This window comes from Narcine bancroftii, chromosome 10, assembly GCF_036971445.1.
Source record: "Narcine bancroftii isolate sNarBan1 chromosome 10, sNarBan1.hap1, whole genome shotgun sequence".
Lineage (NCBI taxonomy): Eukaryota > Metazoa > Chordata > Chondrichthyes > Torpediniformes > Narcinidae > Narcine > Narcine bancroftii.
In genome coordinates this window covers 63,419,077-63,443,719 of record NC_091478.1, presented here as the reverse complement: position 1 = coordinate 63,443,719, position 24,643 = coordinate 63,419,077, and the positions used below count along the sequence as shown (strand labels likewise).

Genomic DNA, 24,643 nt, shown 5'->3' with positions numbered 1-24,643 from the left:
ATTAAGGGGTTCTGAGGGGCCCAAGAAGAACATAAAATCAGTTTATTTGCTGATGTACTAATATGTTTAACAGACCTAATAAACTTATTGCCTAAGCTGCACTCTACTCTGGAGGACTACAAAGAGGTTTCTGGGTACAAGATTAATTGGGATAAAAGTGAGATCATGTCACTTATGAGAGGGGATTATAGTCAATGTCTGAAATATAGTTACCTAAAGTGGTCACAAAATGGAATCAAGTAACTGGGAATCAAAATAGATAATAATCTAAACAATTTGTACAAATTAAATTGTACCCCTTTGCTGGAAAAACCCGAGGAGGACCAAAACAGATGGATGTCCCTGCTCATAATGTTGCTGGGCAGGGTCAACTGTGTGAAAATGAATGTGCTGCCAGATCTCTTTCAGATCTTGCCTGTGACATTGCCCAGGGGTTTCTTTCATGCCCTGCTCTCACGGATAAGAACGTTCTTATGGAATGGGAAGGTAGCCAGGGTCACTATGGAGAAATTGACCTGGGACAGAGGATAGCAGAGGACTTAATTTACAAATGGGATGCCAAATTGCTCTCTCGAAAAACAGACAGCTCCATATAAAAGCAGATTATTTGCATTTGGAATGACATTAAATAGGTACTTAGGAATAAAACTGGGGTTATCTTCAAAATCCCCCTGACTCCAAATTAGCTAATACCTTTGACAATGAGTAACAAGATCCTAGACACCTGGCGCAGGAATGGTGACCAGTGCATAGAGGACTGTTACAAGCAGGGGCAATTAATGTCATTTGAGCAGCTTAGGCAGAAATACGATTTGCCAAAGACATTCCACTGCTACGTTCTTTTCTGCAGGACAAATTGGATCCAACCATGGCCCTACTAAAGTGCAGTGACATAGTGACCATGATTCAAAGGGGGACTACATGGAAATGTATTTCGGAAACGTATTTCCTGCTCCAAGAGGAAGGACGTAAGCAAGGTCTCCATAAATCAAGTCAGAAGTGGGAATCGGATCTAGGAATAACGATTGATGAGCAGTACTGGCCTGACCTATGTTGGACCATCATGACTACAGTAGTCAATGCCAGGTACAGGCTGGTGCAATATAATTTTTTGCACCAGCTGCATCCGATGCCGCAAAAGATCAACAGGTCAAAGCCTGAACTGTTGGATCGTTGCTTTAGGTGCGGCATTGAGATAGGAACCTTTGTGTACGTGACCAGGACATGTACCAAAGTGAGGTCCTTCTGGACAGAACTAGGCAAAGCCCTAGGGAAAATTATATGTAAAGAATTTCCACAGGATCCGGAATTGATCCTGCTGGGTAATGTAATGGACATGACTTAAAATGAAGCTGTCAAAGTTCCAAATTCAATTAGTAATGATCAGGTTGGCGGTGGCCAGGAAGTCCATAGCAGTTATCTGGAAATCCAACTCTTGCGCAATGGAGAAAGAGATGCAAGGCTGTGTTCCCCTGGAGAAAGTTACCTATAACTGGAGGGGAAGATATGGCACCTTCCAAAAAATATATGGCAGCCGTATCTGACACATATTGGAGCACGGCTGTGAAAAAAGACAACTTTGCCTCAGGGCCTGACTCACCCCGATTCCTCCCCAAATCTCTGGGGGAGGTGGGGGTCTTCCCCAGTCCAGCTAGGAAAAGTCAGGAAAACTAAGTAAAAATTGGCCTAATCTCTTGCCGCTGGGCCAGTCAAGACCCTCAACTCCCTGATAAAATTTACTCACGTGTTTGAGCATTTTAATGTCTTAACACTTAAATAACCAAAGGAAAAAAAACACAAGTGTTAACTTCGAGGGAATGGGGTGGGGGTGGGGGGAGAGGGAAGAGGGTGTGTTAGGCTTGGACTCTACAGAGAATTTGCATGGATGGGATTAGTACAAGTTGTAATTGACACAAGGTAGGAGGCGGCGGCCCCGATCCAGGCAAAAGCGAGAGGGAGGCGGCAGCACCAGCCCCGGCCTCGGTAGAGTGAGGCAGGCAGAGGCCCCGATCCGGGCAGAAAGAAAGTATATACCTTCTGCTCGGACTGGGGCCGGGGCCGCCGCCGCCTTCCCTGTGACCGGACCTGGGCCGCCGCCGCCTTCCCTGTGACAGGACCGGGGCCGCCGCCGCCTTCCCTGTGACCGGACCGGGGCCGCCGCCGCCTTCCCTGTGACCGGACCGGGGCCGCCGCCGCCTTCCCTGTGACAGCACCGGGGCCGCCGCCGCCTTCCCTGTGACAGGACCGGGGACGCCGCCGCCTTCCCTGTGACCGGACCTGGGCCGCCGCCGCCTTCCCTGTGACAGGACCGGGGCCGCCGCCGCCTTCCCTGTGACCGGACCGGGGCCGCCGCCGCCTTCCCTGTGACAGCACCGGGGCCGCTGCCGCCTTCCCTGTGACAGGACCGGGGACGCCGCCGCCTTCCCTGTGACAGGACCGGGGCCGCCGCCGCCTTCCCTGTGACCGGACCGGGGCCGCCGCCGCCGCATTCCCTGTGCCCGGACCGGGACCACCGCTGCCTTCCCTGTGCCCGGACCGGGGCTGCCACCACCTTCCCTGTGCCCAGACCAGGGCCGCCGCCGCCTTCCCTGTGCCTGGACCAGGGCCGCCGCCGCCTTCCCTGTACCCGGACCGGGGCCACCGCCTCCTTCTTTCTGCCCGGACAGGGGCCTCCACCTGCTTCGCTCTACCAAGGCCGGGGCCGCCGCCACCCCCTCGCTTTTGTCCAGATCTGGGCCTCCACCGCCTACCTTCTGCTCGGACAGGGGCCAGGGCCACCGCCTCCTTTCTGCCCGGACCGGGGCCACCAGCTGCTTCACTCTGCCGAGGCCAGGGCCACCGCCTCCCCCTCGCTTCTGCCCGGACCGGGGCCTCCGCCTGCCTCACTCTACCGAGGCCGGGGCCGCCGCCTCCCCCTCGCTTTTTACATTTTACACCCCAGTTACACAGCAGTAAGAAAGGGTGTGACTCGGTCAACCCAGTCAGAATCCAACCGGGTCCCTGACCTACATCAGAGGTAGTTAGAGAACCCAATTAAACTTACCTAGGCCATGTCCACAGGTGATTTGCGACCAGGTATGGTCCGACCTAGGAGGGGAGGCAGGCCCCACCAACCCGGTTAAGAAACATGCATAGGAGAAGGCCACTCCGATATAAAACCTACGACCCAAGGACCTCGCTGCCACGTCACAGCTTGCTTGGCCACGGCACACGAACCATGGGTGTAAAGGGTGGGGCCAGTACTGCGCACACTGCACTCCACCTAAAAGCTCCTTTGCGCAGGCCCGAGGACATGTCCAAGTCCACCCCCTCAAAAGATGCTCACAAACTCAAGCTAGCATGCTAGAACATCAGAACCATGCTAGACAAGGCTGACAGCCACCGACCTGAACGTTGGTCTGCCCTCGTCGCACATGAACTCCTCAGACTTGACATCGACATAGCCGCTCTCAGTGAAGTCCGCCTTGCAGATGTAGGCAGCCTCCAAGAATGCGGCGTGGGCTACACACTCTACTGGTCTGACAAGCCTATGGATGAACAACGCCCATCTGGTGTAGACTTCATGGTCAAGAACTCCATTGCCTTCAAATTCGAAAACCTCCCGACAGGCCACTCGGACCGGATCATGTCCATGCGACTCCCCCTTCAAAACAAGCGTCGCATCACTCTCATCAGTGTCTATACTCCAACCCTCCAGGCGGAACCAACAGAAAAGGACAAGTTGTACACTGATCTGTGCAACCTCATTCAACGCACCCCTACAGCCGACAAGGTTGTCATCCTTGGCGACTTCAATGCTTACGTCGGCAAAGAGTCAGAAACATGGCCAGGAGTCCTGGGCAAGCATGGTGTCGGCAAGTGCAAAGATAAGGGGCGCCTCCTGTTGGAGCTCTGCGCAGAACAGCAGCTTCTCATTACAAATACCCTTTTTCAGCAGAGGGACAGCCTGAAGACTACCTGGATGCATCCCCGATCCAAACACTGACACTTCCTGGACTACGTCCTGGTGCGAGAAAGAGACAAACGAGATGTGCTCCACACCAGGGTCATGCCCAGCGCGGAATGCCACACTGACCACCGGCTGGTTCACTGCAAGCTCAATCTTCACTTCAAGCCAAAGTCCAGGAACAGTAAAGCCCCCAGAAAGAGGTTCAATGTTGGAAACTTGCAGTCAGACGAAGTGAGAGGAAACTTCCAGGCAAACTTCAAAGCAAAGCTCGAGGATGCAATCCGCCTCATGAACTTGTCCCCTGAAACCCTCTGGGAATAGCTGAAGACTGCCATACTGCAATCCACTGAAGAGGTACTGGGCTTCTCCTCCAGGAAAAACAAGGACTGGTTCGACGAAAACAATTAGGAAATCCAGGAGCTGCTGACAAAGAAGCGAGCTGCCCACCAGGCTCACCTTGCAAAGCCGTCTAGCCAGAGCGAGCCTTCCGTCGCGCATGCAGCCATCTTCAGCGCAAACTCTAGGAGATCCAAAATGAGTGGTGGACTAGCCTCGCCAAACGAACCCAGCTCAGCGTGGACATTGGCGACTTCAGGGGTTTTTACGAGGCTCTAAAGGCTGTGTACGGCCCCTTACCCCATGTCCACAGCCTGCTGCGCAGCTCAGATGGCAAAGTCCTCCTCAGCGACAAGATCTCCATCCTCAACCGATGGTCAGAACACTTCCAATCTCTTTTCAGTGCCAACCGCTCAGTCCAAGAATCCGCCCTGCTCCAGCTCCCTCAACAGCCCTTAAGGCTAGAGCTGGATGAGGTCCTCACCCGGGAAGAGACATACAAGGCAATTGAACAACTGAAAAGTGGCAAAGCAGCAGGTATGGATGGAATCCCCCCAGAGGTCTGGAAGGCTGGCGACAAAACTCTGCATGCCAAACTGCATGAGTTTTTCAAGCTCTGCTGGGACCAAGGAAATCTGCCTCAGGACCTTCGTGATGCCATCATCATCACCCTGTACAAAAACAAAGCCGAGAAATCAGACTGCTCAAACTACAGGGGAATGACGCTGCTCTCCATTTCAAGCAAAATCTTTGCTAGGCTTCTCTTAAATAGAATAATACCTAGTGTCGCCGAAAATGTTCTCCCAGAATCACAGTGCGGCTTTCGCGCAAACAGAGGAACTACTGACATGGTCTTAGCCCACAGACAGCTCCAAGAAAAGTGCAGAGAACAAAACAAAGGACTCTACATCACCTTTGTTAACCTCACCAAAGCCTTCGACACCGTGAGTAGGAAAGGGATTTGGCAAATACTAGAGCGCCTCGGATGCCCCCCAAAGTTCCTCAACATGGTTATCCAACTGCACGAAAACCAACAACGTCGGGTCAGATATAGCAATGAGATCTCTGAACCCTTCTCCAATAACAATGGCGTGAAGCAAGGCTGCGTTCTCGCACCAACCCTCTTTTCAATCTTCTTCAGCATGATGCTGAAACAAGCCATGAAAGACCTCAACAATGAAGACGCTGTTTACATCCGGTACCGCACAGAGGGCAGCCTCTTCACTCTGAGGCGCCTGCAAGCTCACACCAAGATACAAGAGCAACTTGTCCGTGAACTACTCTTTGCAGACGATGCCGCTTTAGTTGCCCATTCAGAGCCAGCTCTTCAGCGCTTCACGTCCTGTTTTGTGGAAACTGCCAAAATGTTTGGCCTGGAAGTCAGCCTGAAGAAAACTGAGGTCCTCCATCAGCCAGCTCCCCACCATGACTACCAACCCTCCCCACATCTCCATCAGGCATACAAAACTCAAAACGGTCAACCAGTTTACCTAACTCGGTTGCACCATTTCATCGAATGCAAGAATCGACAACGAGATAGACAACAGACTCGCCAAGGCAAATAGCGCCTTTGGAAAACTACACAAAAGAGTCTGGAAAAACAACCAACTGAAAGACCTCACAAAGATTAGCGTATACAGAGCCGTTATCATACCCACACTCCTGTTCGGCTCCGAATCAAGGTCCTTTACCGGCATCACCTACGGCTCCTAGAAAGATTCCACCAGCGTTGTCTCCACTCCATCCTCAACATTCATTGGAGCGACTTCATCTCCAACATCGAAGTACTCGAGATGGCAGAGGCCGACAGCATTGAATCCAAGCTGCTGAAGATCAAACTGCGCTGGGTTGGTCACATCTCCAGAATGGAGGACCATCGCCTTCCCAAGATCGTATAATATGGCGAGCTCTCCACTGGCCACCGAGACAGAGGTGCACCAAAGAAGAGGTACAAGAACTGTCTAAAGAAAGCTCTTGGTGCCTGCCACATTGACCATCACCAGTGGGCTGATATCGCCTCAAACCGTGCATCTTGGCGCCTCACAGTTCGGCGGGCAGCAACCTCCTTTGAAGAAGACCGCAGAGCCCACCTCACTGTCAAAAGACAAAGGAGGAAAAACCCAACACCCAACCCCAACCAACCAATTTTCCCTTGCAACCGCTGCAACCGTGTCTGCCTGTCCCGCATCGGACTTGTCAGCCACAAACGAGCCTGCAGCTGACGTGGACATTACCCCTCCATAAATCTTCGTCCGCGAAGGCAAGCCAAACAAAGAAGAAGAAAAAATTGACACAAATTTGTAAAAACTGTTGGTGGCACGTGTAAATTGTTGAGTTCAATTTTGAAAACTATAAATAAAATATTCAAAATAAAAGGATAGGTCTGGTCCTCAGGTTAATCTTCATAAACATGAACTACACTCCAATCGTCTGGAGGAAGGCTAATTTCAAGGATATGAGAAACAATCCAGAGTAGGTCCCTTGCAGTCAGAATCAGGGGAATAGATAATGGGGAATAAGGAAATGGCAGACCAATTAAATTCTTACTTTAGTTCTGTTTTCACAAGAGAGGATACAAATAACCTCCCAAGGATGTTGGGAAACAGAGACTAATGCAAGGTAGGAGCTGAAAGAAATCAGTATCTCTAAGGACATGGTCTTGGGGAAATTGAAGGCCGATAAATCCCAAGGGCCTGATAATCTACATCCTAGGGTACTTAAAGAAGTGGACATTCAGATAGCAGATGCTTTAAGAATTATTTTCCAAAACTCAATAGACTCAGGATTAGTACCCATGGATTGGAGGGTAGCTAATGTTACCCCACTATTTAAAAAGGGGGGTGGAGAAAAAGTGGGGAACTATTGGCCGGTGAGCCTTACATCAGTAGTGGGCAAAATGATGGAATCCATTATTAAGGATGTAATAGTGGAGCATATGACTAGCAGAGAAGGGATCGGACAGACTCAACATGGATTTACAAAAGGTAAATCGTGCTTGACAAATCTATTGGAATTCTTTGAGATGGTGACAGGTAAAATAGATGGGGGAGAGCCAGTGGATGTGGTGTACCTGGACTTCCAAAAGGCCTTCGATAAGGTCCCACATAAACAACTGGCATGCAAAATCAAGGCTCATGGGATTGGCGGCAAGGTATTGATGTGGACTGAGAACTGGCTGGCAGATAGAAGACAGAGAGTTGGAATAAACGGCTCATTTTCTGAGTGGCAAGTGGTGACCAGTGGGGTGCCACAGGTATCTGTACTGGGACCCCAGCTGTTCACAATTTACATTAATGATCTAGATGAGGGGATTGGATGTAATATCTCCAAATTTGCAGACGACACTAAGCTAGGAGGGGTTGTGTGCACTGAAGAGGGGGTCAGGAAGCTCCAGTGTGATTTGGATAAATTGGGGGACTGGGCAGATACATGGCAAATGCACTACAATGTGGATAAATGTAAGGTTATCCACTTTGGTAATACAAACCGGAGGGCAGATTACTATTTGAGTGGCAATAGATTGGGAGATGGTGAAGTGCAGAGAGACCTAGGGGTTCTTGTGCACCAGTCACTGAAAGCGAGCATGCAGGTACAGCAGGCGGTTAAAAAGGCAAATGGTATGTTGGCCTTCATATCAAGAGGGTTTGAGTATAGGAATAAGGATACCTTACTGCAGCTGTACAGAGCGCTGGTGAGACCACACCTGGAGTATTGTGTGCAGTTTTGGTCACCTTATCTGAGGAAGGATGTTCTTGCAATGAAGGGAGTGCAAAGGCGATTCACCAGGCTGATATCAGGAATAGCAGGAATGACTTATGAGGAAAGATTGCACAATTTGGGATTTTACTCGCTGGAGTTTAGAAGATTGAGAGGGGATCTCATAGAGACATATAAAATTCTGGCAGGACTGGACAGAATGGATGCGGAAGGGATGTTTCCAATGGTGGGGGAGTCCAGAACCCGGGGCCATGGTTCGAGGATAATAGGCAAACCATTTAGAACCGAGACGAGGAGGAATTTTTTTACCCAGAGGGTGGTGAATCTGTGGAATTCATTGCCACAGAAAGCAGTAGAGGCAGGTTCACTGAATACATTTAAGAGGGAATTAGATATATTTCTTCAGTATAAGGGAATTAGGGGTTACAGAGAGAAGGCGGGGACAGGGTACTGAACTTTAAGATCTGCTATGATCTCAATGAATCCCATCTTCTATGTTTCTATGATGTAGAAATCATTAATTAGGATAGAATGTTTTCTGACAAAAGATGTGCTTGGTAAGTGGGATGTCTTCAAAGGTGAAATTTTATGAGTACAGAGTTTGTATGTTCCCATCAGGATCAAAGGCAAAGTTAACAGGCACAAGCAACCTTGGTTTTCGGGACAATTGAGATCTGTTTCGGAAGAAGAGAGAAGTGCATAGCTAACATGGAGAAAATGGAGTACGGGGGGGGGGGGGGGAAGGAGTATAAAAAATGCAAAAAAACCTCAAGAAAGAAATCATGAAGGCTAAAAGACATGAGGTTATTTTGGGGAAATCCCAAGATCTTCTACAGATATATTAAAACCAAAAGGAAAGCAAGGAACAAAATTGGACATCTTGAAGAAAAGCTATGTATGGAGCCAAAAGAGATGGAGAAGATCTTAAAATTTTTGCATCTGTGTTTACTCAGGAAAATGGCACAGAGAGATGTGAACCAGCAGTAAGGGAATGGAACTTTTACAGATCAAAGAGGACGAGATACTTGCTGTCTTGAGATAAATAAGGCTTGAAAATCCCAAGGGCTAGACAAAGTATTCTCTCGAACCTTGAGAGAGGCTCGTGAAGAAATTGCAGAGGCCTTTCCAGGTGTATTTAACCTGTTGTCAGCCATAGGTGAGGTGCCAGCGGATTGGAGGGTAGCTCATGTTTATCATGGTTTAAAAAAGGCTCCAAAATAATATAGGCAAATTATAGGCAGATGAGCCTGATAGCAATAGTAATCAAAATTAGTTAAAGGTATTCTAAAAGATCAGATATGCAAGTATTTAGATAGACAGGGGCTGATGAGGGATAGTCAAAAAACTTTGTGCGTGTTAGGTCGAGTTTCTGTGCTGAGGTGTTATAATCGTAAGGGCAGGATCAATGGGCCACATGGCCTACTCCCACTTCTTGTATACATTAAAAAGAATGCTTACATATATGCAAGTTCTTTTTCATCCATTATGGATAATTGTGTCATGGCCTTCAAAGAAATGTGACCACCGTTGAAAACATCTCACCCTTAAATAAACCTAACCAATTTGGATATACATAATAACTGTCAGCTGCAATTGTATGTGGTGCATAAATGCACACTTCAGTTTAATGTCTGCTAATGCCCCAATATTCACCTCCTTTGGAGTGAATGTTCTATCACATTCATCACAGAGCAACATTTTCCTTGAACTAGCTTCACTGCTCTCTTTCCTTACCTTTTACAACTCAGTGACAAATCCCAATGTCTACTGGCAACTGAGACATTAGTGACACTCAATTACAGTTTCTCATTTGCCTACTTTTGAAGCTTTTGATCACAAATTGTACAATGAAAACCTGTATTTGTACTTCTGGCTATCTTTTCTGTTGCCTCAGCTCCTGCTGCCAAACCCACTTAGTTATTTTTGGATATGACCTTTCCATCCTGTCTTCTACCCCTTGCAAACTTGAGATCATACCAAACACTGCAATCCATATCTCAACTTGAACAAAGTCCTTCACTCCACACTTGGAAAAAAAAACAGGATGATAAAGCATTGTCACAATTTCAAATTATTTTTCCTGGTTGTTAGATTTATCCATGCCATAATAGATAGTTGAAAGAAGGGCAGGACTAAAAGCGCAAGGTCCCAGGTTATAGAGGTTATAGAAGTTATAGGCAAGATGAGGCAGTATGTCATTTTTGATTAGGGAGAACTGAGAGTGGATATTGTTGAGATTGTGCGAGGAGGGGGCGTGGCAAGATGGCGTAGAGTCTAGACGTGTAATCTCAACCCCTCTAGCCGGACTTTTAAGTACCCGTTTTTTAACCCTTTGTTTTCAAATTTAAACTTCTTAAATTTTAGTTTAAAGTATTAAGGAACTATTATGGCCATTAATGGTAAAAAGATTAAACCTCAAGTGCAGAAGAAGTTACATTTTCGAAGTACTGAAGATTTGGGGCCTAAACAACTTGCTACAGCCTCAGGTTTAATTTCTTCAGTGTCGAAACCTCAAAGACTGCCTGTGGGAGCTGAACAAAAATGTCTACTACTCACCAAGTGAAGGATAGCGCTGGAATTACCCGTTCTCTGGAGGAAGGTGCGTGTTCCCAAGCAGTGGATCCTGATACTTGAAGACTTTTAATTTTAATGGAGGGAGCACGCAGGAACACGACTCCATTGTCTGAAAGGCTTCAGGCAGCATTCCAACCTGAAGATTTTAATTTTCTCCTTGATTTTGCAAGAAAACAACGAGCTGCTGGGGGAGACCAGCAGCGACCCCCTGAGAAAGTCGGGGTGCCGTCGCTGGGAGTCCAGAGCCGCAGTAAAACCTCTAAAATGCCTTTTGTTGAGTTGCAGCAGGAGCTGCAGTTACCTGGTTCTGCCACTACGTCAGAGAAAGCAGGGCTGAGCTTTTCTGAGCTACAATATATGCCGTTAAATGCTGTCATTCAACCCTTACTGAATGAGATGGCCCAAATGAATGCTAGTATAAGTTCAGAATTGAATACAGTTAAAACACGTGTGGAAGCATCTTGTGAAGATTTTTTTAAATTTCAGTCTGCTTTTTTGGAATGTAAACAGCAAGTGGTTTCTAACACAGAAAAAGTGTTGAAGGTGGAAAAATCAGTTATAGAATTGCGACAACGTGAGAAGGAGTTAGAGAGGAAAATAGACTACTTGGAGAATCAAAGCAGAAGGAATAATGTGAAAATCGTTGGTTTGCCAGAAGGTATGGAAGGACAAGAGCTTCTTCGTTTTTTTAAAGACTGGATCCCACAAGTACTAGGGCAAGAATTTTTTTATGGAGGCTTGGTACTGGAAAGAGCTCATAGAGCTTCAAGAAGAACACCTTTACCTGGTCAACCACTGAGACCTGTAATAATTCGATATTTGAATTATTTGGACAGAGAAGCAATACTTCGACTAGCAGTGTAAAGTGCGAGACGACAACAAACTCCGTTATTGATTCAGAATAGCAGAGTTTTTAAATTCTGATTTGAGTCAAGAGGTCATTCAACGTCGACGTCGATTTAATTCAGTTAAAGAAGTTTTGTGGCGTAAAGGTTATAAGTCTACTTTTCGCTATCTGGTAGTGTTGAAGGTGTTTTATGGAGACTATCAATCTCGGTTTTTTGAGACTAATCGTGAAGCAATGATTTTTGCTGATTCATTGCCAGATATAAGAGGACAAAGACATAGTCCACCATTGTCTACTAAAGAAAAATCTGGTCTGGAAATGGAAGAAATGGGAAAAGCGGGAATGGAAAGAGTACAACTTCTTTTGAAATGGGACCTTCGAGTTTGGAATCTCTTGGATGAATAGAAGAATTTTTTTATTCTTATTTTACTTTTTACGTTATCATGATATTTTGATGTTATTCTTTGTTCGGCTGGGGAGGGAGAGATTTGCTCTAGGTTCTATTAGTCATCAGCCACTGGAGGGTGACCCACACCCAATTTTTGTTTAGGGATTACTGCCTTTTGGTAGTTTTTTTTGGGGGGGGATTTTTTTTCTTCTTTATTTCTTTTTATTTTTATTTTAGTTAGCTTTTAATTTGTGACTTTTTTCTCCTATTGGAGGGCCTATATACATTGATTTGAGTTTTCATATAAAGATATTATTGGTATTTAGTAATATTAGTAGATATATCAAACTTGAAGTTTGCTACTTTTAATGTTAGAGGTTTAAACAGTCCGATCAAGCGTAAGCACGTCTTGGCGTACATTAAGATAATGAAAATTGATGTTGCTTTTTACATACGTTTGGCAGAGATATGATTTTACCTGAAATGACTAAATTTGAGACGTTTCTTATGAAGGTGCCAGAGAAGGGTTATATTTTATCTATGTATCAAATACTACAGGATGGTATGGATAAAAAGGGTTGGGATAAATCCAAAAGTAAATGTGAAGCGGAAATTGGTTTTATTTTTTCCGAGGATGATTGGTTAGATATCTGTCATGATAGTGTAACTAGATTGATAAATGCACGTTATGAAATGATTAATTATAATTTTCTATGTCAATTATACTTAACACCTGAAAAATTAAAAAAGTATGGTTTTCATGAATCAGATTTGTGTTTTAAATTCTGTTAGAACTTTTTTTTCATGCTGTCTGGTCATGTATATATATATATATATATTTTTTTTTAATATATATTATATATATATATATATTTTATATATATATATATATATATAGACGATGCAGATGATGCCGCTTTAGTTGCCCATGCAGAGCCAGCTCTTCAGCGCTTGACGTCCTGCTTTGCGGAAACTGCCAAAATGTTTGGCCTGGAAGTCAGCCTGAAGAAAACTGAGGTCCTCCATCAGCCAGCTCCCCACCATGACTACCAGCCCCCCCACATCTCCATCGGGCACACAAAACTCAAAACGGTCAACCAGTTTACCTATCTCGGCTGCACCATTTCATCAGATGCAAGGGTCGACAATGAGATAGACAACAGACTCGTCAAGGCAAATAGCGCCTTTGGAAGACTACACAAAAGAGTCTGGAAAAACAACCAACTGAAAAACCTCACAAAGATAAGCGTATACAGAGCCGTTGTCATACCCACACTCCTGTTCGGCTCCGAATCATGGGTCCTCTACCGGCACCACCTACGGCTCCTAGAACGCTTCCACCAGCGTTGTCTCCGCTCCATCCTCAACATCCATTGGAGCGCTTACATCCCTAACGTCGAAGTACTCGAGATGGCAGAGGTCGACAGCATCGAGTCCACGCTGCTGAAGATCCAGCTGCGCTGGATGGGTCACGTCTCCAGAATGGAGGACCATCGCCTTCCCAAGATCGTGTTATATGGCGAGCTCTCCACTGGCCACCGTGACAGAGGTGCACCAAAGAAAAGGTACAAGGACTGCCTAAAGAAATCTCTTGGTGCCTGCCACATTGACCACCGCCAGTGGGCTGATAACGCCTCAAACCGTGCATCTTGGCGCCTCACAGTTTGGCGGGCAGCAACCTCCTTTGAAGAAGACCGCAGAGCCCACCTCACTGACAAAAGGCAAAGGAGGAAAAACCCAACACCCAACCCCAACCAACCAATTTTCCCCTGCAACCGCTGCAATCGTGTCTGCCTGTCCCGCATCGGACTTGTCAGCCACAAACGAGCCTGCAGCTGACGTAGACTTTTTACCCCCTCCATAAATCTTCGTCCGCGAAGCCAAGCCAAAGAAAAAAAATATATATATATATATAATATTTTTGGAAGAAAATTCAATTGTTTTTAGAATACCTGTGTAAGATTAAAATACCTTTAAATCCGACAGTATTTTTACTGGGCAGTTTGCAACCTCTGAAAGGTTTGGGATTAGATAAATTTCAACTTGCTTTTGTATATTTAGCTTTATCTGTAGCGAGAAAATGTACTGCTAGTACGTGGAAAGATACAAATATGAATGATATTAATAGATGGCAATAATGAGATGAAATGTAGTTTAATAATGGAAAAAAATTACATATGTTTCACGTGATAATTACAGTTTTTTTAATTAATAAATGGTTGTTATATTCAGAATATTTACATTATAATTTACATTGATTAGATCTTGATATGTATGTTTAATTTTTCCTTAATATTTTTTTCTTTATGGCTCTCCTTAGGAGAGCTGGCTGAAAAATAATGTTCATGTTTATAGTTAATTATTGTATATGTTATCTACTATTTGTATTTTGAACGAATAAATAAAGTTTTTTTTAAAAATTGTGCAAGGAGGCCATGTGGGTGGAACTTGAAATAAGATGATCACTTTGATGGGACTGCATTATAGTCCCCACCAGCCCAACCCCAAATCATAATTAGAGGGACAAATATATACATGGAAACTGCAGATAGCTGCAAATGCACTAGTATTGTATAGCAGGTGATTTCAATTTCTCTCATATTGACTGGGACTGCGAGAGTACAAAGAGCTTGGACAGGGAGGAAACTGTTAAGTGTATCCAGGACAACTTTATCAAATAATAGGTAGATGCACCTAAGCACTTGACCACCTATTGGGAAATGAAGTAAGGCAGGTGACTGAGTGTCTGTGGGGTTGCATTTGGCACCAGTGATCAATTATGATTAGTTTTAAGAGTTATGGGAAAGATAGGACTGGTTCTCAGGTTAAATACCAAAATTAAAGGAAGCTTACTTTTGAATTAGGAAAGATTTAGAGCAGTTTTTTTCCACTCACATACCAGTTTAACTAATCCCTATGCCATAAGTGCTCCGTGATTAGTAAAGGATTGCTTAAGGTGGTATGTGTGTGGGAAGGTTGAGAATCTCTTCTCGAGACCCAGTTTTACTGAAATATTTTGCTTGAGAAAAATTGTCATTGGGCTATTTTCTTTGGAGTTATGAAACTGTGCACATAAGTCAATTAGGTACAATTAATTTTTTTTAATAAAAAAATTAGGTACAATTAAAACATTAGTTTTTTAACTTTTTCTTTTCACCCACACGCCACCTTAAGCAATCCCTTACTAATCACAGGGCACCTATGGCATAGGGAATAATTAAAGTGGAATGCGAGTGGAAAGAAAAAGGTTGAGAACTACTGGTTTAGAGATATGTAGGCCAAACACAGGCAAATGGGATCAGCTTGGGTAGAACTTCTGTATAATATAACTCTGACTGATGATCACTAACCTCCAACATCATCTTCTCCAACCCTACCATCGGTTAAAATAGCTGCACGCTCCCAATTTCAGTCTTGATCATCTTGGCTTTTACTTGTCTGAATGTCAGTTATACCAAAGCCTCTCTACACTCCTCTAGCCCTAAGAAATTGTTACTTTAATAAAGTCCTCAACACCAACCTCTGATCAAGTGCCCTTGCCTCTCATTACAGTTCTGTCAAATTTTCTTCAGTCATGTTCCTGTGAAATGCTTTAGGACTGTAGTAACTGAAAAGTAATTATTACTGTAGTCCACATTACCTTGCAATTCTACTTTGCTGAAATCAGAAATGCAGAAGCACACATCTGATACTGAACAGCTGCATTTATTTCAACACTATTTCACTGATGATAATACAGTGACACGTGGCAACTACTTCAAATTGAAACAATGATCAACAGAAGACAAACTATTCAATTTCAAGAAATCTATCTCACTCAAATGCAGCAAATTCAACTGTGCCATTTATGTTTTACAAACTTCATTAACTCAAGAAAACAAGTGACGATAGATGGAACAAATAAGACTGGAAATATTTAAAAAATCTCTGGAGTTTTTTTTCTTCTGTTCTTGGCAGAATTTACAATTAACAAGTTTTAAAGGAACTAGTTTCTCAGCTGCTGCTATTTTCTGGCATGACCAACCTGGTAAACTGGAAAAGATCAGAAAGATCGAACAGCTAACAACTGGGCCTCTAGTAAAGACCATCACCAGCAGCAGTATTGTATTCTAACATAATGCAACTTCGTAAAACACGCATCATGCTTCAAACACGGTTTCATACAATCAAGGAGAAGAATAAAACCGCTCAAACTGTCACATCTTATCAAATAGAAAAAATGGCGGTTCTGCCATAGCTGCCACCAGTGTGCAGCAGGAAACAGAGACACAGCGCTCACTCGCAGGTTCCGACAGCTGATAGCTCCATACAGGGCTGTTAAAGGAGCCGATGGAGGGTCTTTTATTTTAAATCCTGTGTCAGAAGGATCTGGGCCTAAGGTGGCAGCACCCATGTTCAGCAGCAGTCATGAGGAGTTGAAGTCTCCAGGAGAGCAGCAGACATGCAGGACGCCAGTAATGGGAAGACCACCACCCCACCCATGTTGAGAAGGAGAAGCAGAAGAGACGATCCAAAGGATCGTGACCATGGTTGCGGATCAGAGAGAGGCTCGGCAGCTGAAGGATACATATAAGCGGTGAACTGTTGGCGCCTTGCAGAGAGGGAACCCACACAGGTTGCAGACAACTTGAGTTCAAAGAACTCACACCAGGTTGTGGGGTACTGGAGACTGGCTCATGAGAGCCAAGTATCAGAACTGGGATTCAAAGGGGTGCCGAAAGCAAGAAGGGCTCCTGAAGGGTCCTGGGTGCTGAAGCTTCCTCATCATGTTGGAAGTTTGGATTTGGGATTGGGTTGTTGATGGTTTAAACTGAACTGAAGTCTTGTGCAGCTGCGGGGGTGCTGGAGGTGAATCCATGGACACTCAGTAGCCCTTTTCACATTTGCAAATGGTCCCAGGAATTAACAGCCAATTGGCCTAAAATGGGTTTAGTGTGGAATGAAAATTGTCTCAACGCCGAAGTGAAATGACATCATCTCACGGCAAAGACAGACTGCCTCGAACCCAATGTAATCCCTGGTGTCTGTAGATGTCAGGATTGCAAACGGGCAAGTGTAGAACGGGCAATTGCATTCTACAACAGAAATTACCCAAATTTTTACGTGAGTGCAGGAACGTGAAAAGATTATAATGAAAATATAAACTTTGCCATGGGGGGGAAGAAAAGAGAGAGAGAATGCAAATGCATTCATGCATACAAACCTTTCTCTGCCACACAGCATTCGGGGAGGGCAGGTCCGCCATCTCTTTTTCCCCCCCCCCCCCACTTGTGTGGAATAGCGCTACTAACTTTCCCCACACTGTATAAATTGTCCTCAATAGTGCTACCAACTTTCCCACAGTGTATAAATTTTGCACAATAGCGCTACCACACTGTTTAAAAATTGTCCGCCATTACTATTTATTGCTAGCACTTTCCCTCGGTCCCTTATAAACATTTATATAGGTCAGAACAACAAAAATAAGGGGCTGAAGGGCTCATACTGTGCTGTACATAAAGCACTCATACTGTGCTGAACATAAAGCTTAATTATGTTATAATTATGATTGATTTTGTTCATATACAAGATTATAATACATTGATCAGGATTTAAAGTAGGTCCACCATTGATCAATGTGTCATGACATCACTGGTAGAAGGTAGAACAGTCCTTACCTAAAGGATGACTCCTTGCAAGTGTGAATGCATTCAGTGTCCTGGTTGAGAGTGGTCAAGTGTGAACAACAAAAACAGCTTTCCTATCTCAGGTAATTAAGCGGCCAATTTAGTGAGATGCAAGTGTAAAAGGAGCTAGTGACTCTGAAGGGATTGCCTTTTGCTTCTCTTTCTCAGTCTGCAAAGGAAAAAAACAGTCACAGCTCTACTAACCTTGCCCCATTAGACTTATTTTCCAATCCAGTAACATCCTGGTAAATCTCCTCTGTACCCTCTCCATAGCTTCCATCCATATGTCAAGCTAAATGCATTGTAGTTCATTTTCAAGGTTTTGTATGGTTGGGTGTAGCTGTACTAAATTGCTAAGCTGGACAATAAATTAAAGGCACAGAAACAAGTTAAACTTTTTGGAAGAAAGGATCGAGAGACCTTTAAATGATGTGGTGGAATGCGAGTGCAAAGGTGTAAATACCCAAATCAAGTTAATAAAGTTCTTTTTTTTTAAATAAAGTAAAAAGTTCTCTGTGTTACTCAGTTAAGTTTAACTTGTTTCTGTCCCTTAAATTTATTCCCCGGTTTAGCAATTTAGTACAGCTACACCCAACCATACAAAACCTTGCAAATGAACTACACTGCATTTGGCTCAGTTAGTTTCATTCAAAACTTTTGCTTTTTCAGAAAATTGATATCCTTCACATAACTCAATCCAAAAAATGTAAGCAATCCTGGGAAAATAGCAATGACCTATAATCTTTACACATGTCCTTTCAAAATTTATTAACAATGTTTCCTTTTGAACAGATTCCTCCAAATGCACATCATAAAACTAGGAGAATTTAAAATAATTAAAGCCAATGCTTTAAGCCTGTTTTATTATTTGATATAATAGTTAACAGTCTCTATCCTCAAAGATCTTCACCACCCAGGCCATCTGCTAACCACTGAGAAAAAGGTACAGGAGCCCAAAGACAAGCACTCAACGGCAAAGGACAGTTTCATCCCTGCTACCATCGGATTCCTGAATAATCAATGAACCAAAGACACAGCCTTACTTTTCGTGCACTGTTTTCTTTTTTATTTATAACACTATGATGCTGCCACAAAACACCACGAGAAAAAGTCCTGATTTTGATTCTGACCTCCAAACCAAATTATTTTTCCACCCATTCTCCTGGTTCTCTCTATTCCCTGTGACTAAAGTTTTCTCATCTCAGCTTTTGATATTTTTTAAAGCATCCATAGATTTAACAAATGATTTCATCATTTCTCCACCATTGATGTATGTACACGAGTCCTCATGTCTCTTAATTTTCTAGTTACCACTTTCCAACCTCTTTCCAATCCACTGACAGCACAGAATGTTGGAAGATCATAAGGCGTGCATTCTGTGACCATTGCTTTTAAAAACTTAAAAATAAAAACAACCAGGTTCCAGGAACCGTAATTTTCTTAATTTGTGCAGTTCTTGTTCTCATTATACAAAATTGCTCATTTTCTGGCATGATTTGGTGACTTTAAAATATTGAAAACATTTAATGATTGGGAAATTTCTTCATTACAATTCCTTTTGAATCCAAATTAACTTACGATTTATATTTCATACTTAAGAAATAAGATACATTTGTTACGAGTCCAGAGGACCCCAAAACCCAGCAGCAATAAAAATTCATCAAGACAAATGGTTACTTAAACAAAAGTTGCTTTTCATTTTCTTTCAAAATAAAAACCAGATCAAACTTTAACTTATTACTATTAACTTAACCCCCTTCTAATTCTAAGTGCACATGTATGTAATGTGTATATGTTCAGGAAAGTTCTTTGATTCAAAATCCAACCTCATTTCTCATTCCAAGTTCACTGGTATTAGGCAATTCTTATACTATTCCCAGAATTTAACATATATGAATTTTCACCAGGCTCTGGTGCTTAAATGGTTACTACTCAGGAAGGTTCTTGTGGGTTGCAGAGAGAGAAATTTATTGCTCATTGGACACACACAAACTGATTCCCTCCAATCAGCCACTTCAGTGTCTTGCCGAAGAAACATGCCCCATCATGGGTTTTCCAAATGATAACCTCTTCTTCCAGGTCACCAGAGTTCCTCTTGTTTCCCTCATTTCAGAAGAAACATTCTAGCCAGTCATTTCCTCTTGTAAGGATTACAAGGGTTTTTCAACAGGCTGATCTCAGAACTCTCAGCCAGCCTTCAAAATGGGGTTTCAACAAGCTGCCAGCTTGTCATGCGGCAGCCTCCAAAAGGCACTCAGAGACTCAGTTCTCTTTCTCTCTAAGAGAAGAATCTTGTATGTTTTTTTCCCCCTCTCTGCTTGCAAAACCAAATAACCCCTCTTAGAATAGCAAACTGCAACCAGATTACCTGCACCATAATGAGCTTCTGAGCTTCCTTAAAGACAATAGACCATTTACTCCACAGCATCAGTCCAATCAACATTCACTTGTGAAGTCTCCACAGGCATTCTTCAAAGTTTCTGTAAAGTCACTGTGGACAAAGTCTCCTCATGCATTTTAAATGAGGCCAAACATTTCAGCGACCTAAACCCCCCACTTTATGGAGGGGTAAATGTCCACGTCACATGCAGGCTCGTTTGTGGCTGACAAGTCCGATGCGGGACAGGCAGACACAGCTGCAGGGGAAAATTGGTTGGTTGGGGTTGGGTGTTGGGTTTTTCCTCCTTTGTCTTTTGTCAGTGAGGTGGGCTCTGCGGTCTTCTTCAAAGGAGGTTGCTGCCCGCCGAACTGTGAGGCGCCAAGATGCACGGTTTGAGGCGATATCAGCCCACTGGCGGTGGTCAATGTGGCAGGCACCAAGAGATTTCTTTAGGCAGTCCTTGTACCTCTTCTTTGGTGCACCTCGGACACGATGGCCAGTGGAGAGCTCGCCATATAACACGATCTTGGGGAGGCGATGGTCCTCCATTCTGGAGATGTGACCTACCCAGCGCAATTGGATTTTCAACAGCATGGATTCGATGCTGTCGGCCTCTGCCATCTCGAGTACTTCGATGTTAGGGATGAAGTCGCTCCAATGAACGTTGAGGATGGAGCGGAGACAATGCTGGTGGAAGCTTTCTGGGAGCCGTAGGTGATGCCAGTAGAGGACCCATGATTCGGACACAAACAGGAGTGTGGGTATGACAACGGCTCTGTCCACGCTTATCTTTGTGCGGTTTTTCAGTTGGTTGTTTTTCCAGACTCTTTTGTGTAGTCTTCCAAAGGCGCTATTTGCCTTGGCGAGTCTGTTGTCTATCTCGTTGTCGATCCTTGCATCTGATGAAATGGTGCAGTCGAGATAGGTAAACTGGTTGACCGTTTTGAGTTTTGTGTGCCCGATGGAGATGTGGGGGGGGGGCTGGTAGTCATGGTGGGGAGCTGGCTGATGGAGGACCTCAGTTTTCTTCAGGCTGACTTCCAGGCCAAACATTTTGGCAGTTTCCGCAAACAGGACGTCAAGCGCTGAAGAGCTGGCTCTGAATGGGCAACTAAAGCGACATCTTCTTCAGCATGATGCTGAATCAAGCCAAGAAAGACTTCAACAATGAAGATGCTGTTTACATCCGGTACCGCACGGATGGCAGTCTCTTCAATCTGAGGCGCCTGAAAGCTCACACCAAGACACAAGAGCAACTTGTCTTCTTGTATAACAAAATGGCAAATATTCTCCATAAAGTAGATACATCAGAAGAATATCCTATTTAGTGATTTTATTTTACAAGAATAAAAATGTATTTTTTCCATTCCAGTATTTTAAAGAGGATAACCATTAAAGATCAGGTTCAGTTACTGATCTACACATTGACCAAATTTAGTTCAGAAAATATTAAATTTGCATGCAAACACATTGGTTGTTGGTGGAGAAAAAAAGCATCTTGGGCTTCTGAGCCACTGTGGAACAAATTTCCATTGAAGGTAAACATTTGTGAGGAAGGATATACGACACGGCCGAGCTCGATTTGATATAGTAATATGATCTGCTTACGCTGTCCAAGTTTAGATATGCTAGGCCAAACATCTCAATATTGTCAGAATAATAAACTTGTGGATAGGAAGGAAAAGACAACAACGATCAATTTTTGCATTCCAATTTGGAATAAGCAGTTGTGCAGATAGTCTGCATTGACTTCAAACTCCATCAATTACTACACTAGAAAGTTGAATGAAACAAGAAAGACTTCAAACGCTGTGATTGTAGTAAAATTACAAAAATGCTGGAGGAACTCAGTGCAAGTACAGCATTTGCTGCAGTCACAGAGCTAGGAACGGGGGGGGGGGGGGGGGAGGGGAAAGAGTGGGGCAAATAGTGGGAAGAGAGGAGAGGACGATGGAGTCACGGAGGGAGCTGACCCTGTGGGAGGGGTTGAGATGTCTGGTAGTATGATCACGTAGTAGATGGGGAAAATGGCAGAGGATGATATATTTTTTGTGGAGGCTGGTAGGTGAGGACAAAGGAGAATCCTGTCTTGCTGCAAGGAGGGGGCCAGGGCAGTTACGTGGGTATTAGAGGATATCCGAGTAAGGGCCGAGTTGATGGTAGAAGTTTTTTTTGAAGAAGGTGGACATCTCAGATGATCTCGCATGGAAGACCTCGTCCTGGAGCAGATGTGACAGAGAAATTGTGAGAAAGGAATGGAATCCTGACAGAGAATAGGGTACGAAGAGGTGTAGTCAAGGTATCTGGAAATATTTCTTTGGCAACTTCTTACCTACAAAACCTAATGTAGTCAAGCTGAAAATGTTTAGAGAGAAAACAATTCAAATGTTTACTAATTTTATCTTCAGCAGGAATCCAATATTTAAAAAGGAATTGGGCGATCTGTTATTTTCCTATCTAATATCACACATCAGGAAGAATCAAAAAGAAAATAAACTCCTTAGAAGTCCTCTCCGTGTTTAAGCTTCCGGAGCCAGGGAAGGGGCGGGGTGAAGGGAGGGACCACAACACTCACCCAAATGCACCAGCCGTCTGACACCAGGAACCAGGTCATGTCCAGGACGAATCCCTGGCCTTCAGCCCACTCAGGTCTGCCTGACGATTCCAGGTCGGCTTCGCCACGGTCGACGCTGCCCCATGGGTTGGGGAGACTGTGACGCGCGGCGCCCGCTCCGGCATCCCGCTCACCCGTGGGGGCGGTCGGCTGCTCGCCGTCTGTGGCGTCAGCGGGGTTGCCGAGGTTGGGGTCGCGACGAGGGGCCGAGACCGGGGCTTGTCCCGGCGCCAGGCTGAGGTGGGAGTAGGCGCTGAAAAGGCTGGCGGCCAGCAGCACCGCGCTGAGGGCTGCATAGGTCCTCAGGCTGGGCCACGGGAACCGCTCGAGGAAAAGCAGCGGCATGGTCGGGCCGAGTCTGCTCCCCACCGGGCTCCGGTAACAGCCGCGCTCCCGCTACCCCGGTGCTCAGACCCGCTAACGTCCCGCGGCCGCTCCTGCTCCAAGTTTCCAACGACGCGAATACCACGACGTCGCCAAAAGAGCGGGGCGGGGCTGTCCGACCCGGAAGTGAGGTCTGTCAGACGTCATCATGGTTCCAAGAACATCCTGCATGAAATAAGGTCGTGTTTATGGTCCCAGACTACCCGCAGATTGGAGGAACAACACCTTATTTCCAGGCTGGGTCACATCCGACCACATGGCATTGACTTTTCTGCTTTCTATTAAACCTGCTCGGCTTTTCTTTCCAGTAATCCCCTCACCTACCCAGCCATCCCTCCTCCCCCTCATTGCTGCTGTCCCCTTCCCCCCTTCATTGCTGCTGTCCCCTTTCCCCCCCTCATTGCTGCTGTCCCCTTCCCCCCCTCATTGCTGCTGTCCCCTTCCCCCCCTCTGCTGCTATCCCCTTCCCCCCCCCCTCGTTGCTGCTATCCCCTCCCCCTTTTCTCCACCTATCATCTCCTGCCTTGGCCACTCCCTTTCCCACACCCTTCCTCCCGGAATTTTCTCAAACTTTGAAGAAGGAAGGGCTTAAGCCCAAAACGCCAGTTATGTATCTTCACCTTTGCTACATTAAGGACAATGTGTGACCTGCTGAGAATCTCCAGGATTTTGTGCTCTTATGGTCACCATATCAGTCTGGAAGGTTTCTTTTTAAATTTCTAGCCATCGAAACTTAAAGAGTTAGTTGTAGCCTGAAGGTAAATCCATGAACTGATAGTATAAACATAATAATCTGTTGTTATTTAAAAGGTTATCATTCTAAGTGGCATTATTCCTGTCATGGACATCCTGTGTGTTTCTATTTCTGTGGATGAGCTATCCCAAGATCTTGTTATATGGTGAGCTCTCCACTGGCCACCGAGACAGAGGTGCACCAAAGAAGAGGTACAAGGACTGCTTAAAGAAATCTCTTGGTGCCTGCCACATTGACCACCGCCAGTGGGCTAATACCGCCTCAAACCGTGCATCTTGGCACCTCACAGTTCGGCGGGCAGCAACCTCCTTTGAAGAAGACCGCAGAGCCCACCTCACTGACAAAAGACAAAGGAGGAAAAACCCAACACCCAACCCCAACCAACCAATTTTCCGCTGCAACCGTGTCTGCCTGTCCCGCATCTGACTTGTCAGTCACCAATGAGCCTGCAGCAGTCGTGCACATACACCTCCATAAATCTTCGTCCGCAAAGCCAAGCCAAAGAAGAAGAAAAATAAGGACGAGCTATGATACTAATGAACAGGAGATGTGGTCTGGAGGTACCAGAGATTGCAGATGCTGGAATCTGGCGCAAAAAAAATCTGCTGTCCTGTTATATGGCCCTGCTTTGTCACAGTACTAGGACATAAAACATAGAGAATGAGCATTTGAACCAACCACCGTGCCACTTCTACTTCTCCCCTTTCTTCCTCATCTAAAAATTTAGCCATCTGTTATCTACTCCCAATCATGCATGTTCACTTTTTGTTTTAAATTTGTCTAAACAATTAATTTTCAACCACTCTCTGGAGAAAGCTGAAAATTATAACAAAATAATAATGCAGGAGCTTCATTAATTAGGCAAAGAGGAATTGTCACCATTTTGGATTGAAACCCTTCATCAAGATCAGTATTGATGGAGCAGTCACGTGATGGAGTAGTGGCCGGACAGTGAACTCCAGCCCTCTCCAGAAAAGTCGGAAAAAACAAAGGAAAATACAAAGGCACAAAAATAAAAATGAAAGAAAAGTGAG

At 44.8% G+C, this 24,643-nt stretch overlaps 1 protein-coding gene across 3 annotated transcripts in view; it reads right to left on the bottom strand.

Annotated features, from left to right (window-relative positions):
• amfra (autocrine motility factor receptor a) overlaps positions 1-22,990 on the bottom strand; it is a 92,253-nt gene extending 69,263 nt beyond the window's left edge. The window contains exon 1 of one of the 3 annotated variants that reach the window (XM_069901055.1): positions 22,433-22,990. In XM_069901055.1, the coding sequence (XP_069757156.1) occupies positions 22,433-22,816 (384 nt within the window). In that variant the 5' untranslated portion in view covers positions 22,817-22,990. The remainder of the gene's footprint in view (positions 1-22,432) is intronic. The other 2 variants (XM_069901053.1, XM_069901054.1) reach the window with 2 other exon arrangements.
• Positions 22,991-24,643: the final 1,653 nt, after the last annotated feature.